Consider the following 18313-nt stretch of genomic DNA (forward strand, 5'->3'; position numbering starts at 1 on the left):
AGAATTAATAAGGGGTTCAAAGATCAAATCTGACAATTCAGATAACCAAATTGCGAAGGAGAATGTCTATTTGCGACTTAATATTCTGTAGTAATTTGTGTGCAAGTGACTAGAAGTATGCTTTTAACGTATGCATAAAAACAACTGAAGAGTCTTATCCTGTTGATATTCACACTTGGACAACATTTAAAAATGAGTTTGTTGTCTTTGGGTGGTTTTTTTTTTCTACCTGCTTGATAGACTTCAAGTATATAGGCAGGCAACTGTGCACAGTATTGGAGAGAAGACTATTTGGGGTGGAGTTTTGTGTTTATAGCTTTTCTATTATTTTGTTATTTAAAAGAAAATTAGCCAGGCTGTTAAGTAGAAGTAGACAGTGCTTCTAATAGTTTTCTCACAGTGTAGCCTAAAAACAGGAAAAGTAGATTATTTTTCTTTTCTGTTAGTTTTGGTACTTGAGAAGAAAGGAATAATGTAGAAGTGATTGAATACTTCAAATCATAATGAATGTTTAAGATAAATGACAATTGCAAGTTTCAGGCAAAGTTGGTCAGCACTGTATTTCTAAAAAGTTGACCATCAAAAGTAGCAGTTTTGTAGTGAGAGTCTTCCCCATTAACAAGACAAATGGCAGGATGGATAACTTAGATTAAGCAAAAAAGCAATTTAAAATATGCATTGATTTGACTGTAAACAGCCTTTCCTAGAAAGAAGGGGCAGTTTTAGGTTGGTGTAAGTAGACCAATGTTCAGCTGTAAGTGTTTTGTGTTCTGCATTATATACTCCCTGATGTTGTGCTTCAGCAGTTGAGGTTTTTTACTGAAACAGGTTAGTCTACAACTTGCATGCTCCGCACATACACACAATCAAGACTTCAGCATACTGTTACTACCCTCTGCTGCTGCTCCTCTATTCTACTGATAAAATCTACAAGGTAGTGCTTTAAGTAGATTTTGAAGGGGTGAGGGAGGTGTCCCACAAGTCTTTTGTATGGCATTACTTGTATGGCAGGTCTTACTGTATTGCCACAATAAATATTATGTCTGCAAAATGGATTTACATGTGCAAATAATTTTCTGATGTAGAGGCACCCTCAGTCTGCTATGAGGCTGAACAACTGAAGCATGTTGGCATTGCTGGAAGAGCAGATTGTTGAAGCTGATACTGATAAACAAGGAAAAAAATTTTCAAGTTTTATTGGAAATACAGAACAGGAATGATTGATAGGAAAAAAAAATAGAATGGTGTACATTCAGTTTGATATTAGTATTGGTCACACAAATAGAAGGCAAAAAATCCTGCACACTGAAGCCCTTCTCACTTAATGTTTCGATGAGTTAACTTGCTGTGAATGGGGAAAGTAAATTAAAACATATCAGATAATTTATTGCCTGCATGAGGCATTCAGAAGGTACCAGTTGTCTACTTTGGTTTGCTCACAAAATACTAAGACCGTTAATTAGTATAACTGTTGATATTTACTACTTTTTAAAAAATATGTACAACATTTTAATGTAAAATTAATAATGTGGTAGTGGTTGGGTCTTAGAATGTTTACATGTGTTTATATATTACATAAATGTGCATATATTTGTGTATACACATATAATTTTTTTCATAGGAAGAGTTTTGGTGACATTTACTGATCCTATTAATACTGGAAAGAGCTTTATTTGGTAATAATGATTTGTGATGAGAATAAGATCAGTGGCCACTGCTTATGTAACATTATTATACTTAAACTTCTAGCTGTGTTTTCTCCATCTTAGGCATTTATCAAAAGAGGGATGAGGGAACTGGTGGCTTTTATTTTTTCCTTGTATAAATTTTGCTTGACGTTGGAATGTATTTTTACATGCTTTGGGGTTTTTTTTTATACCTTTTGCTAAAAATCTGGAAACATCAAAATTTTATGACTTACACAGGAAAATGAAAACTAAGTATTATTCTCACTGTTGGACTTGATTTTGTTCTCAGTTGTATTAAGACAATGGAATTTGTTTCTTGTTATACCAAATAACTTAAAATGGAAAATATGGGGGAATGCTGTGTTTTTCTTTGGTAATGGGTTCAAGGCAAAAATGTTTGTGTCCCGCATTTCATAACTGCATCCTCTTTCCAGGAATATGAGCCCGCAGTAGATTCTTGACATAGTTACTTAAGAAATGACTGAAATTCTCTTAGGTCTCAACACTCTTAGTGGCAGAGCATCAGTACATTCAGAATCAAGTGTGCACTTAATTCCCCACAGCACAAGCACTAACAAATCAAGGCTTAGCTAAATAAGATAAACAAAACTAATACAAAATATCTTGTAAAATCAGTATTTTAGTGATATATAATCATGCATTTGATGCTTAACTATTTCTACAAATTAGAAAGCTATACTAGCTTCAAAATTAGTACAAAGTACCACACTTTTGGCATTCATTTATAGGAAGATTTTACACCTGCAGTAGGTATTTGAGGGGAGAAACTGAAAATGAATGTCAGAAATGTATAGTTGTGTAATTAAAAACATTGTATTCTGTTTCAATTATGTCTAGTTTTAGATGAACTGACTGTTGAGGACTGCACACATTGATTTGTGTTTTTAATACACTGTGGTTTAAAGTAGAGTGAAATGATGCTTGAAGTAAATGCTTTTAAAACTAATGATAGGATCAACCTTTCTTTTTAATTTAAAGATCTGATTTGTTTTTTTCCCCTAATGAGCAAAAGTATTGTTGTACAAGGGTAATTCTGTTTCTTTGCACTGACATCTAGCTGAAATCTTACTTATTTACAGGTAAAAACATTAATTTAGCTTTGCTGTTAATTATATTGTCACATTCCCTTGTAAAGAAAAAGCAGTGGAACAAGGCTTGGTCTGTATCATCTGTTAATAACAAAGATACTTGGAGTCATGCTATGCTGTACTTTGTTGTATTAAAATGGGAAGCTAGTGCTGCAAAAATGACTTGTGAGTACAGCTGAGCAAAATGTATATATTTCAATTAAAAATACCTTGTGTGAAAATAAAATACATGTATAACATATATACACATACTTTTGGATTTTTTGAAAGCAAAATGGTAGGAGATTTGAGAAGTACCATTTGCTATGTTACTTGGTACACTAAGCCTAAATAGGAATTATTCTCATTTTCCATACACCAAATTTTAAAGGAAGCTTTAATGAAGTTAAGCTTTGAGAAGTTCTATTTCTAAAGAGAACTTTCTTTTGTATGCAACTTCATCCAATACACTTTGAAGTCAACTGAAAATGTTTCATTTCAGATTAAAAAATTGGGATTGGAATTCAGATGTGGTTTTCCACTGTACCTTGCTCAAAGAATATTTTTCATTTATCCGAAGGTAAATTGTAGTGATTGTTCTGGGTATGGGTGAAGAATGCAAACAGCAATTACTTCTATGATTTTGCCTACACATAAAGAATATGTGGTGGTGAAGTAAAAGTTGAGAAGATATGTGTATGCATATGTGTATTTTACACTTTCATTAACAGAAAAGATTCTGAAAGCAAGGGTGACATTGCAACGACTAAATGAAGTGCCTGTTTTGAAATGGTTATTTCAGAGGAGAACCACATTTCAACATAGTAAAAGGTTCTGGAAAGGGAAAACGATGTTAGTAAAGGAGAGGATATAAACATGTAAGCAGAGGAAAAAGAATGATCTTTTGTTACCACGTTAAAGTTTTGGCATGTATAATTACGTAAGCAGTGGCTAGTAGTATGTTCCTACAGGCAGTGTTCTCAAGCAGGAAAAAGCATTAACGTGCTTTGCCAAGAGGATTGGATTGCCTTCCATCCTTATCTCATCCATTTGTGTGCGGATGTAACGTGTGTTATTAGATTTGCAGAATGTGTCATCGGTGATTGTAGTAATATTGTTGTACTGCAAAACAAAACATTTTTTTGTAAATAAAATAAACACACACATACATAAAAACACACCACACACATACAAACACACCCATATATGTTGAAGAATTTTCAAACTTTAATTTTATTTCTCTTACCCTCCCATTTTATTGGCATTGGGATTGATTTGTATATAATGTAGATATGTAGGAATCAAGTCTCTTGAAACCAATCGGTGAACTGATAAGCAATTTGAGGTTGTTATCGATGTTTGAAATGCATTGTTGATAAAAGATTATGGCTTATTTTTACCATTTCCTATCCTTGATATACAGAAACTCACAAGAAATTCTTCCATGGTAATTAGCTAAGAAGCACTTTCTAAACAGAGTGGTTGCGGCCATACAGATTAGAGGTAAATTGTTTTATTTGGAGGAGCATTAGGCAACTGTGGCACAACTGCAGTGTGAACTGTTTTAAAAGACAGTGGGTTTGGCTTGAAGTATGTAACTACTCTTCGTAATAGAATGTTAAGGAAATTAATCAAAAATACCTGAAGGTGAAGAATACGCAGACTTTCCGGTAAGTTAAGGGGAACAGATTCCAGTGCGTTATGTCCTAAGTAGAGGTAGGCCAAATTTGTCAACTTCTAATAAAAAGAGAGAGAGATTATTAATGCTGATATTACTTACTTGAGGTTAAGCAACTTCTGCCTGTTACAAGACATCAGTATTTTTTTTGATCACTTAGAAAGTGTGTAAAGTGATTTATCATGAAACCTTCTGCTGTGAATGTTTAATTCTATTGTATCAAGAAACTCGTAGAACAGGCCTTCTACGTTTCACAAATTTCAGTGTCAGCTTATTGATTATAAAACTTGAGATGACTATGAAGCTATATCCTTGTTTACTAGTATTTATGTAGTCCTCAGAACTGTAATTGAGACATCAATTTTGAATTGAGTTTTTCTTTGTGTGTAAGAGAGAAAGGAAGTAGGTAAGATATTTCATAGAAAAGTTTTTTTTATATACATGACGTGAGAAGTGTGAGTGTGCAAAGGACTACTATTCCAAAGTGCCTTAAAAACAAACCTGGAAAGCTTCTTCATCCTAGTTTGTTTCTTAGATTACAAAAATACAAAAAAACCGCGTTTGGTGGTATACTGGATATTCTGGTTACTAATTTTATTTACTTTAGTTATGTAAATTACTACCGTTTGGTGTTATACTGGATATTCTGGTATACTAATTTTATTTACTTTATTTACTTTATTTACTTTAGTTATGTAAATTACTGTCTTTTGCTTACCTTGAAAGCATTTGCTTTGATTCCTCTGCTCTTGATTCTATTTTGATTTGCATTAAATGTTGTTAGTTTGGGAGGTAGAACAGGAAGTTTTAGAAGTCGATTTTCAGCAAGAGAAAGTTCTTCCAATAACAGAAGCTTTGAAAAGGCTCCATCTTCTATTTCTTCTATCCTGTTTCCGCTAAAATCAATTCTTCTCAAGGTGGCTTTACACAAAAGAAATGAAAATCTAAGTATTGAATTTATAATCACATGGCATGTGAAATGTGTATGGTTGTGTATGTTAAATGTTGCACCTGTTGGCTGCAGCATCCTAGTTGTGATCTACAAATGCAAATACTATTAAATTATGAATAAAGTCTACATTTGGATTTCCTTATGGTCTTAAATTAAAAAAAAAAACAAAAACCAAAAAAAAAAAAAAAAAACCCAAAAAAAAAAAACCCCAAACAAAAAAAAAAAACCCCCCAAGAAGGAAAATACCCTGGATCCTTCCTTTTTTTTTTTTTTTTTTCTTAGAGACAACATGATTTCAGATATACATAGAATTTGTAATGTAGAGTGAGATAGCTGGGAGAGATGCCCCTGGAGCATTTGGAGGAAAAGTACTACCTGGTCATTTAAGACTGGATGGGATGCTGAGTTAAATTTTATTTTTAGCAAACTGCTGTTTCTCTGATTGTGATACATGGGCCACAATGGGTTTCCATATTGCCTTCACAGTGGTAATCTTGGCATACTTTTAAGGGACAACAACTTCAAATATACTATCAGGTAAACGGAAATTAAAAATTGAAGATTACTTACTAATGTCAGCAAAATCTGAGACTGCTATCCTTTTTATTTTGTTAAATCGTGCATAAAGATACGCTGTTTCCTTTGGCAGTGGGGGTACAGCTTCAATGTCTATTTCCTCACAGTACACTGATCCGCTTAAACACACACAGAGCAGGCAAGTAGGTAAATCTGAAAGCATATTGAGTAGACAGTTAAAAGTTATTCAATTAGCTTAAGCATGAATATGCAAAGTAGATTTTTCTCTAGTATCTTTTAAGATTTCTCATAATTAGTTTTCTTTAAATTGTGTTGACATTAAGTTCTGAAAATACGTAATATTCTGAACTTTGTTTTTATTCTTTCTTGAGCATAATTTCCATGTGTATATTCTCTGTTCTTATCTGAGCATGTCTTGAAATGCTATTAGTCGATCTTAATTCAGTTTCATTCCTTAGTTGGCTCAGAGTATTGTGCATATGACAACTGCAACTCTGGGCCATGTTGAATGTCATCTTTAGAACCATTCCTTTTAAAAGAAAAATCCATGCAGGAGAAACATCTGGCAGTGCACACATTGCACTGGAGCATTCTTGGCAGGGTCATGGATACTCTGTGTTACTCCTAGTTCCTATTTTGTCTAATCCTTTTTATAAAAACAATGGTGATTATATAAGTACTTTAGGCAATCAGTTTTTTACTGAAGGTTTTTTAAAGCTGTTATTTTAAGTAGTGAGAGAAACTCTATCTTTTTTTTTTTTTTTAATGCACTTTAAGCCCATTATGGCTTGTCCTGTCACTCATAGATATTAGTAGAGTATTAGTCATTTTTGCTTTGCATTAATCCTATATGACAGCAATATTAAAATAAATTTAACAAATATGGCTTTCAATCCAGTTTTGTCACTACTGCTATCTGATCTACTGTGTTTTCTATATTGTGAGATTTTTGGTTAGCTTCCAAATTGGTCTGTGTGTAGTAGAGAGTAGTATCACACGGCTAGGTAGTTTGTTATCTCTACGTGGTACAATAGGATCTTCTGCAACCAGTGACGAGTTATAGAAGTAGCCAGTAAATACTGGGAAGCCAACGCAGTATGTATAATAGAATTATTATTTTTTTCTTGCCGAGGTACTGTATATAATGGAATTGAGATTCTGAGCTTTAGCTTTCTGTATATTACTATTTGGTATCCTTTAGAGTTCTGCCCTGTTTGCCTTTTTTGATTTAGTGTCTTGTTTGTTTCATGCTAGTGTGTAGGGGATGAAATAGGATTGTGAAAAAAGTTGTCACTATTTAAAAGGCAACAGGTTTTGTGCTTGTCTGGGACTAGAAGCTCTGGTGTTCTTACAGATTTGCTCCGCTTTTGATGAGGGCTTGTTGACAGAAGCTATTTGGCAATAACTAACCTTGATTAAAACTTTGGTGGAGATTGACACTCTGGTGGTCTTGCTGAATCATCAGTTATTTTTGGAAGTTTAGATCACAGATACACACGAAATACGTGTGTCTTTTTTTTCAATGCTCTGCTTGGCAGAACAAAAACATTGTTTTGAGTTTAGAAATCACTGTGGCTTGTTAGGAGGTCTCCGGACAGTATACCTCAGAGCCTGTAGGAAACTTAGGCTAGCCAAGAATGTTCATGATGTATTTTAACTGTTGAACACTCTGGTCATCAGATGTAAACTGTGAGAAGAGCCAGTTCTTCAAAGAAATCTTTTTATCGTGTTTCATCATTACTTGGTTAAACTGTGGAACTTACTGAGGTGCGTATTTTGTTTTTCCTGGTTGTCTTGCCTAACTTATTGACTTGGGTACATCTGTACAGGAAATATGACTGAATAAGTCTGTAGAGATTCTTATAAGCTGTGGTTTGCATATTTGGCATTTACCTGAGTTTCTTTAAATTTTTTCAGCCTGCTCCATCAGAAGTTAGAAGACTTTCCACAGGAGATATGAAAGATATTCATAAATGAAAAGATTAATTCCATATCCGTTGTTATCCTCTGTATATTAAATTTTCATATTAAAATATGTTCTTTTGGAGACCTTAAATGTTACAATATTAATATCAATTAACTTACTTGTATCCTTTGTTGGTGGTACATTGCGTTCGCTGTCATCCCCTTGCAGTCTTAGGGAAGTGTCAAGAGAAACATTTGTTCCATCCTTTGTGTGAAAGCAAATATTATTTTAAAAAATAAGCAGTGAACAAAAAGCCAGAGTATTACAAGGTTCTGAAATAGCACGTTGTTTAAAATTGAGCTTCCTATTACATACTTCCATGTGACATTTAATTTCTAATTTTTAAAGTCACTTTAGTCATCCACTGTGTAAGAGTATATATAATCCGTCTTTACATGAGCTATTCACTTTGAAAGGCAAAAAGGGAAGGTGTTGCTGCTAGTGTTATTTGGAAAAGTAAAGTTCCTTAGGAGAAACAGTAGACACAAAATAAAAATAGAGAGAAAACATAGACTACTTATTGTGGAAGGAATATGTAAGCGATGGGTATCTAAAAAAAAAATAGTTCTGAAGTTAGATTTTGCATGTCATGCAATATTTGATAGGATTCTTGTGAATATAAGTTGTTGGGGTTTTTATCCAAATAATCTTAGTAAAATAAAATTTCTTTGTATTTTATATTATTCAGAATTCCCTCTTGAGATAGTCATTGCATCTTTTCAGTTGTAGGTCAACTTAGTTTATAAACATGTTCCTTTCAGGTATTGGCTGAAATTTAGCAGTTAATTTCCATTAGCTGCACTTAAGTCTGTTTTAAGACCTGGGCTGCTAACAGAAGGGGCCTTTTGTGGTGCAGGAAATGGCAGTCAGGTTCTCACTGAATACCATAGGAATTTTAGAGAGTTACATACTATTTCTAGAATTATAGTATACATACAGTGGGTTATACTATGATTTGCATGTATTAAAGTTAAGGGCATTTTTAGGTTGAGTGCGGCAATTGTGCTTGGTTAGCATCATTCCTTGTCTTTTTTGGTGGAGAATAGTTGTAGGACAGAGTAAGACAATACACTATTTGGTCTGTGTTGCTATTGAAAACACGTGGGGAAAAGTACATTATTGGGTGCGGAAGATGTTTTTCTTTAACGTGCTTAAGAATCAGGTCCTGCCAGGAGTACAGTCACCTGTTGAAGAGAGCTTCTTACACACTGTGAGTGCTCACAAGTGAACCAATTATTTTTTTTTCCCCATTTTTTTTAACACCGGCACCCCCCCCACCCACTCCCCCCCCGCCATATCCTTCAGGCGTGTAGCACACAGATAGTTCATCTACTAGAGCAATGTGAAAATAACACTATCTGTCAAGTTACTTTTGAAATTAACTTTGTTTTATTTAGTATTTGGTCGCTTGCATGTATTTTACTGTGGGAATTTTTGTTTTCTGTCTGAGAAACAAATATCTTGGCCAACCTCTGTCATTTTGACCCTTTTTTTAGCCTGTGAATCATCCGTCCCTTGGCTCTTCCTTGCATCTGTCTATCCAGTCTATGGCTCTTTTTTGCCTCTTGTTTTTGTGTAATGTTTGGGTTAGGTTGCTTTATTCCAGTAAGACTTTTATGCCCAAGTTAGAATGCTGGCAATAGGTCAGCAGTTGTAGTGTGAAACCAGTGTCGGGTATGAGCTTTTGCAGCATTTGGTACAGAGAAGCTGGGGGGGTGTGAGTTGAGCAGTTGGACTCAGACAAGCAGCAAATCTTACAGAAGGTTTCTGCAAAATGTTTAGATTGCATAAATACGTTGATTAGGCATGTGAAGACATAGCCCTTGTTGAGGTATCCATTCCAGTAGAGTCTGCTGTGTTGATGGACTTGCAATAGAACTGCACTTCTATTGTAGCATGTCTGGCTGACAAGGGGCACTTTTAATATGCTTGTATGAAAAAATGTGTTTGCTGACATAGCATATTTGTACCAGGTGTAGATTTCTAGTACAGTATCTTATTTGAGGTGGGATCCATGAAAGAGTATGCATGTGAGTTCCTTGCAGAATACAGTGTACAACTGATTTCTGCAAGTGGGAAATGTTAACAAAAAAATAAAACAGATTATTTGCAGAATGCTGTTAAATACACAAAATTAAACAACAGATTCCAGCTACTCTCGCCCTCTCCCCCCCCCCCCCCCAAAAAAAAAAAAAGATAGTAGTACAAATAACTAATATAATGGAAGCATTTTCTGGTCAACGATAAAAATTCCTAGCCGTAGAATACCAGTGCAGAAGATTGTTTGGATTATAACCACAGAAAGTTCATTACTTGCATGTGTGGGGAATGCACTGAAGGAATATTGGCCTACTTACATACTTAAATTCCACCTGTCTTCTGCACTTTACTCCACAGACATGAATTACCCATATAAAACCACATTAACATTTTATGTCCAAATACTTTAACCATCTTAAAACTTCTGCAAAGTAATTGATTCATCTTTATAACACACAAAGGTCTATAAAGCTGATAGTTTACATTCAATGGTATGAATTATTCCAGGTATGAGATGGTCTTTAATTGTATGGTTCTGTTCTGTGTGAAAATTAAGATTTCCAACTGGGGTTGCTGTGGTTTCAAATAATAATTGTAATAGATTTTGCTTGGCTGACCTTTTCCTTAGTAGCAGACTAAAGTTCTCTTCATTTTGTTCATCGTTAACACAAATAGATTTCACTAAATCTTTTTCACTAAAAATCTTTTTTCTGTGTGTTCAAGCACACAGTAAGGAGTTAAATTTGTCATGCAAGATGGATTTCTAACTGGGCATGTTTGAGGAAATTGTTGGTGTGCATTTCAGTTACAGTTAACACTTGAAATATTCTGGAAGCTAGAATTCGTGCAATAAATGAATAGAAGATTTGTTTGCACATCCCATGATTTAAATTGGGAACGCTGGATCTTGTATAGATGTATTTGCTGCACATAAGGAACTAATTTATTATTTTGCAATGAAAACATGTCATTGGAGAACTGACCTGATGGAAATAATGACTGACTGCATTCCTAGAATTATCCTAAGCAGAACTGTTGGCCTTCGGAAGACCTCTCTCTAGTTTATAGTACTGCCAGGAAGGACTTTGATTAGTCTGTGGCACATCTGTTGGCACCATTTCCTTGTAGGTATATTCCTTATTGTTCTTTTTACTGAAACAGTAGCAGATTCTTATCAGAATGATTTAAGTAATGAGTGTCATCTGATTCTGTGCCTAACTAGTTAAAAGTTAACATTTTTAGTGTTTTTTTTAAAAAACTTAGTTGTGACTGAATAGCCACCTATTAGTTAAGAATAATTTAAATGGTCTCTTTTTCATAGGTTTATGGAACGTGTTATTTCATCACTGTAGCAGATGTCAGATTTAAAAATACGTGAGACATATTTTAATATAAATATGTAGCTGCTATTTGTAGTCTAACAGTGGAAAGCTATAATTTAAGTAGAATTGGGAAAATATGAAAGAGAGATGTGATTTTGCTACTTATGTGCTGCAATTTTTTACTTGTACTACTTACCTTTTGTTGTAGTCTTTTCTTGTTTATCAGACTAAGTTATTGTAACAAGTACACTTAATGAAAACTGCCTTGCATTTATTAATACTTGGTGTTACTGCTTTGTTTGAATATGTGGTATTTTCCTTGGCAACTAGTCTTGGGGCAATCATTGTTAGTTTTTCTGCCTGATCGGTGGTGTATCTCCTTCTCTTGATGTGTATCATTTAGGTCCTGTCAGAGGCAGTCTGAACGGAGGTATGAGGGTTTTAACTGTCCCTGTCAACTGTGGCTGTTGCACTTCATTTAACTCTCCTCTTTTTTTGTCTTCTGCTTAAGTGTTTAATTTAACCAGCATGTATGTGGAGCACACAGCCAAAAAGTTCAGAATTGACCGTTTGGGGGTGCTGGTGAGTGCCATGACGTATAGTCACTATTGCTGCCTTTAAGACTCTCAAAGTGTTAATAATGTAGGTGACTACTGCAGGATTGGATGTTCCGTAGTAGCTCAGGACTGCTAAACTGTTGAGTTGCAAAAAACCCAAACAACCCACCCCTAAAAAACCAAGGCAAAAGACTTGATAGTTTGGTAAGTCAAAAGAGAAACTGTGGTTTATGCTGGCAGGTTATGTCCAATAAAAAGTACTGTTTCAAGTATTACTTAGAGAGAGAGAGAGAGAGAGAGATAAATCTTAGATAGAATCACCCTCCTTTTCTTTAAACAAACTCACTGTGTTAATACGATGTTACTCAAACTGTTGAGCTAGCATGCTAGTATATCCCATTTTTGAAACTCTTATAACAGCAAGCACATAACTACAGCAGAATTAAAAATGATGCTTTAGTCTTATTTATGAAAGCCTGTCTTTTATAGGTTTCTCAAACTGTAGCAGGGGTACTATTTTTGTGGTTTTAATTTGTGGCTTTCCCCATGTCTGAAACCATTGTATGTTTTGCTATTATTATAAGACTTTTCCATAAGGCTTGCATACATGCATGTAACACCTTATTCATATAATGCTTAGCAGTTACAAATATTAAACTGATAATATAAATCAAATACCTTTCTTATATCCTTGGATTGCATTTCATAATCTTGTTGGATCAGGCTTCCCATGGTAACATCTGTATCATACTCATAAAACTGGAGTGATTCTTGCTGTATAGGTGGTGCTGAATTTACCAAAGGTACAAACACAAACAAAAAAAAAGTAGTCTGCAAAGTCTTCATTCTTGCACGGAACAATGTATCTGGCTTTCACTGAGCTGGTACAGATCTGCTCATGTGTTGACTATGGAGAATACTTTCTTTGACTGGAAATGAAAATGCAATCTGTCAAAACAATATTTAAAGCCTAGAGGACTAGTTGGCAGGGTTTTCTAACGCATAAGGAACATGGAACAACTTTTAACTCTTGATATCCTTTAATTAGACTTTAGCATTATAAAAACTGGTCTTAACATGAGAAGAAACTGGGAAATAATAAACAACATTTTCCAACTAATAAGGAAAATATTATCTCAATTGAATTTGCTTGTTTCCCAGTGTGTTATTTTTGTTAATAGCAAGAGGATTTTGTAAAGCATTTTATGAAACTTTTGGCATGTATATAGCTGAACTAACTAAAAATTGAGAGGGGTTCAAATGCATTTTTCTTGGTTTTCAATCTAATGATTTTCAAACCTAAATGCTCTATAACAATAATCTCTCTTTGTCTTTACATTTAAAACTAAACAAGAGAAGATAACTTAAAACCTCCTGAATTTTTACAGGTTGTACACTTTTCTGGGTAGGGGGAAGAGGCTGCAAACATAATCTTTAAAACATTTTAAATACACATGCAATAATTTTTAAAATAAATCTTTACACAGCATTTTTTCCTTTTTACTGTACTTAAGTGTTTTAGTTAAGCTTTAGGTTAATATACTTTTAGGAAAAAAGTCCACCTACCGTTTCAGCAGATTCCAAGTTCTTCTGTGATTGTCATAAAAACAGATATCCTCATCTATATGTTAACCTAAAGTGGATTAATAAAAGAGTAAGGTTATGAATTGCACCCAAACTGTTGAAATGAATTCTCTTTCAAAGTTTGACAGTATTAAAAGTGCTTTCCATGGGGTAAAATATGCTTTGCCAGCATTCTTTCCCTAGGGTAAGAGGTAATATCCTGGAGCAGGGGGGTTGTACTTTGAATAACGTTTGTAAATGTTAAGTCTGTCTGGCTCATCCCACTTTTGATATTAGTTGTTAAAATGGTAGCCTTCTGCTTTCTGGTGCTTTATTCTTTATAATTGCTAAAGCTTTTTCTGTAAATCAAATATTAATTGTGCAAACTAGAGGTCTATAACAAGGCATGTGTTATCCATTTTGTTTAATGGTTTAGCTAAGAGACAAAGCAGCTGCCTTCTGACTGAGACAGAGGTAGAGCCAAAACATACGTATACCATATTAGTCACATTTTATGAGTAATAAAATGTTTCATTACAAGTTGTATATGTTTAGAGAAGTTTCACCTAAGTATGAAATGGAAACTTCTCAGTCTGAAGAGTTCTGGAAACAAAAAATACTTTTTAGAATTGTGTATGTGTGTTGAGACTTTCAGACAAGTAATTCATGCCGAAATACTTCATTGAATGACTTGTTAGGCAATTTATTGAAAAATTGGTTTCACAACATATACTTGTTTTGAGTGAAGTTCTGTGTCAGTTCTATAGATAACTTAGTAAACACTGTCCAGGTGTAGAATTTTCATGTGAACTGCAAGCAGCAGTTTTCTGGATTTCTAATGCATTTCTTCCTCCCCCATCCTTTTCCTTATGTATTTTTGGCAGTTAGTACAAATGGGAGCCAGATGACCAACTTTAAAGTTTACAAAGTAGCTTTTTTGAGTCTTTAAAAAGTATGTAGCCATAAAATCTATTGGGAATATATTCAGATTTACATTTCTCTTTCATTTTCATTCCTTTTTTTTTTTTTTTTTAGATAGCACTGTCAGCTAGAGTCATGCTGGGAATAAACAGTCGACCTATTTGGTGAAGTTTTCCTGTAAGTGCTGCCTTGTTTAGAAATCAGATGTCTGTAGTAAATCTGCAAATCGTAGAGTGGCTACGGCCATTTGCTCTCTAAACTTTTTTCCAGTTTATAATCAGTTACCACTTTCTGAACTCATTAGGCTTCTATAAAAATGTTTTTTGTTTAGCTCATATGCAAATTAAACAATGTCATAGTTTGGACTTGGGACTAGCTCTAGGATAATGATTTTGCTGTAAGTATATAACAGAAATGTAAAGGGAAGAGGCTTCATAATAATGGAAATTGGGTTCTGAATTACATTGGTTGCTGTTCTGCTGACAATATGAACAACAAAAGTTTTGAGGTGGCTGAATTGTTAAGGTGTTTTCTGCTGCAGTACATACCAACGTTCAGTTGGAAGTATCATGTGTTATAGAAAGGGTGGATTTGCTGAGGAAGGGACAAAAAAGTTGCAGTGCCAATACCATCTTACCATCCCTCACGGTTTCATGCATGTTTCAGAAGTAATGACAGCAGCTCTGCTTTGTACTCACCTCTTTCCAGCTGCTTACCCCCCTGCCAGACATCCACGTTAAGATTTCATCTGGCTATGGGGCATCCAAGTTTTTCCAGTGCTTGAATGTAATCAAAGGATAAATGTTCTAAGGGAAGAGTATTAAGTATCAAAGCTGAAAACATGTTATAAAATATTAAATATATTTGTTATATCCTTATGAGAATTTATTTTGAAAGTACTGAAATCCTAGCTTTCATAGCTATATACATGGAATATCTTGGAAATGGCTGAGTTTTTTCCTTATACATGACAATTTTTAAAAATGAGGGAAAATTAGTAGATAAATGAGACCTTGAAAATTTAGGAGGTCTTCATACAAGAAAGCTCTAACTTTCTTTGATCCGCAAGAGGAGAAGAGGCTTTGTAACGTTAGAAGACTTTAGTAACAGCTTCTGCAGATGTCAAAAGCCTGTGTTCATCAGGGTCACAAGATTTCAGCTTACCACAAAAGCATTGTGTAATGTGTGTACTCACTGTTGTTATCCAAGCACTTACAAGAAACTCATGAACACTTACTTATGAATACACTTGAAATGATATGTTAAGTAATTACTTTGGCATGATGTCATCAACGTTTACCTTATAGTATAGTTTTACTGTCACTTTAAACTGTCAGTGTCAAATAAAGTAGTAGTCTTGTCCCATATTTCGTCTGCTTGTCATCCCTTGTGCCAGGAGGAAAAAAGTAGTAACAAATAATTTCAAATAAAAACTTTTTATCCGAATGTGTAACAGGTGCCTGTGTCAGCTCAAGGACGGGGATGGCACCAGTAGCTGGAAACAAGGAAGGATAGTGGTGTTTCTGTCGGCAAGTCATCTGAAATGAAAAGTGTGGTTCATATGCATTGGCAATAGGGAAGGTGACCGGAGGTATTCACCCTGGCAAGCAGAGAGTGCTTTCTAGGCATTGTCAGTGCTTAGAAGTTTGATATATAGGTACCCGTTTCTTGGACTCCAGTTACAAGGATCTATGTACTTAGAGAGTGGTTTCTTTTCTGAAAACTTAAACAAGCTCTGTTGTTAACTAATAGAGCTCCAGTTTTGGAAGAGGGCCTTGATGATGTGGTTATGGTATGCTTTCTGATTTGTCAGGTGTGCCTTTTTTTTAACCCATGATACCTCATTTTTATTGACTGACTTTCCCCACAAGATAATTTCACCTGAAATGTTAGGCATTTTAAATGGCTATTTACTAATTATGTTGAAATTGAATCCTGGCTTAAATTTGAATGGTAGTCATTTCCCTACCATTGTGTAAGGGTATGAAATTTCACTCAAGATGTAAATGAAGTATAAGACTTTTTTACTTCTAATAGAGAAAATCCAAGTCAGTCTAACAGGTACACTTGCTGTCTGCATTCTGCTTTCAGAAAAACTTAACTTTAGGGGAAATGGGTTGCATATAGAGTAGATGTAGATTTGTTCCCAACGCTGCCTTCTATCAGGTTAGACAATGAAGAATAAAAGAGAGACGTTGGATAGGTATGGATGGCAGAGGTAGGCAAATTATGGGAGAGCAAGACAAAAATTAAGGTAACTATCCAAAAACTATATGTGTTGCTGATTAAATCTTCTTCAGCATTTGGGAAGGAATCTAGTATTTAGTAGTGTTTATGTCAAAAGCAGGTAAAGCAAAAAGTCAAGCTGAAAACATCCTAGAGGAACTGAGGAAAGATTTTGTTTTGCAGGCAGATGAGCAGGTTTTGTGACTTACTTGAACTGGCTGATGTTCAGCTCAGTCTATTTGTCTTGTACTTGAAGTGGCCTCATATTCTGCCCTGCTCAGAGCTGTAGTATAACTAGTTCATTTCTGTTCTCACTTTTCTACTAACACTTCGAAAGGCAGATCAAAAAAGAAACCAAAGTTTTCCTTAAAAACTAATCATGCAGGTGCTTACTGCAAAAGCTGTCATGAGCAGTTCTTAATCAGTTCTCATAGGTGCTAGCATGTTAATTACCTTTTTACCATGTTTGTGTTTAGCACTTTTTACTTAATGCTTAGTAGCTTAGTACAAAAATTATAGGAAAGAGCTTTTCTGTACTTTAACGTTGCTTTGAAATGCTATAATGTGTTTTGCAGTGGAACTGAGGGGTGGTTGCTGATAAAATTCTCAGTGTGAGGCACTTACGTCTCATTCCTGGTAAACCCCTGCAAGGTGCTGAAAAACTGCTTGACCTGAAAGGAGCCGGATTACCAGAGGGGGGTAGCCTTTCCTCTCTGTAAAACTGGTGGTTAAAAGTTACTTCTCCAGGGTGCCTGTAAGAATTATGTGGAAGCAGGGACTTGCACTGCCAAATAAAGAGTCGTGATTATGTGATGGGAGGCAGAACACTTATGAAGAAGAAGGAAGAAGAAGAAAAAAGGGAAGGGGGGAAGGGGCCTTATTTCTGGGGTGCATGGCTTAATAGGGCTATGAGGCAGCTCTAGGGAGGGTGCAGTAAGATTGCTATCAAGATATTCCTTATGGAACAAACCAAAGCTGAGATTATTATTTTTTTTTAATTTTTGAATACTCATGTTTGTTCTATATTTAGGCAAAGAAAGTGTATTTTTGCAGCTGCTTAAAGACCTTGGCTTTCATCTTGTATCATAGTCTCTAAAGGACAATATTGGCAAGTTCTGTCATTTCTGGGCTTTATTGTTTTTAAGCACTCTTGGGAGAAAGAAGTATGGATTATTGCTTAGCTTCTTCATACCTGATGAACATTAGGAACCAATTATACACAATGCTCAAAAATTAGTCTCTTCTCTTGGACAGAAATGTGTCTGTGACAGAAAGAGATGGGGACAAATTAGGAAAGCCTTTGAAGACTTTTTAGTGAAGACTTTAGGGCATTTATAGGCCTAGACACAATGCTGAATTTTCTTTTGTATGTGATTTTTTGCTCCATATGGAAGGTAACATGTTCAATATTCCTTAGCATATCTTTGATATGAAGTGTGATTAAACACTTTACAATGTTGACCAGCTGCTCTGGATTGGAATAATTATAGCACAAAAGGTTTTATAGAGTAAAAGGTAGTTATTGAACGAGCCTGATAACATGTACAAAATAATCTGCAAGCAGTGAAACATAGATTTACTGTTAGAGAACAAAGGCATGAAGTGATGCTAAAACTGAACTCCGTGTTTGTCTTTTTATTTTCTTTTTTATTTTTTTTTACCTGAAATATAAATGACTTAACTATTCTGAATTGTTCTCTACATCATTGTCTTTTTCTAAAATACAGGCCTTTTCTGCTTGACTGTGTGGCCTGATTAATTTTACCTTCTAAAAC

The 18313-nt window shown here is 34.8% G+C and overlaps 2 protein-coding genes across 2 annotated transcripts in view; one reads left to right on the forward strand and one right to left on the reverse strand.

The window, feature by feature from the left end:
- The window catches only part of CENPP (centromere protein P), a 141244-nt gene that overhangs the window by 14990 nt on the left and 107941 nt on the right, over positions 1 to 18313 (forward strand). The gene's annotated exons all lie outside the window — the stretch shown is intronic.
- On the reverse strand, positions 3645 to 12757 carry OGN (osteoglycin). Its single transcript, XM_009881255.1, has 6 exons — positions 12507 to 12757; positions 8029 to 8113; positions 5977 to 6135; positions 5173 to 5375; positions 4418 to 4513; positions 3645 to 3898 (listed from the first exon to the last, which is right to left on the reverse strand). The coding sequence occupies exons 1-6, from the start codon at positions 12672 to 12674 to the stop codon at positions 3728 to 3730; spliced, it is 882 nt and encodes a 293-aa protein (XP_009879557.1). The 5' UTR covers positions 12675 to 12757; the 3' UTR covers positions 3645 to 3727.

Source organism: Charadrius vociferus, unplaced genomic scaffold (genome assembly GCF_000708025.1).
Source record: "Charadrius vociferus isolate BGI_N301 unplaced genomic scaffold, ASM70802v2 scaffold550, whole genome shotgun sequence".
NCBI lineage: Eukaryota > Metazoa > Chordata > Aves > Charadriiformes > Charadriidae > Charadrius > Charadrius vociferus.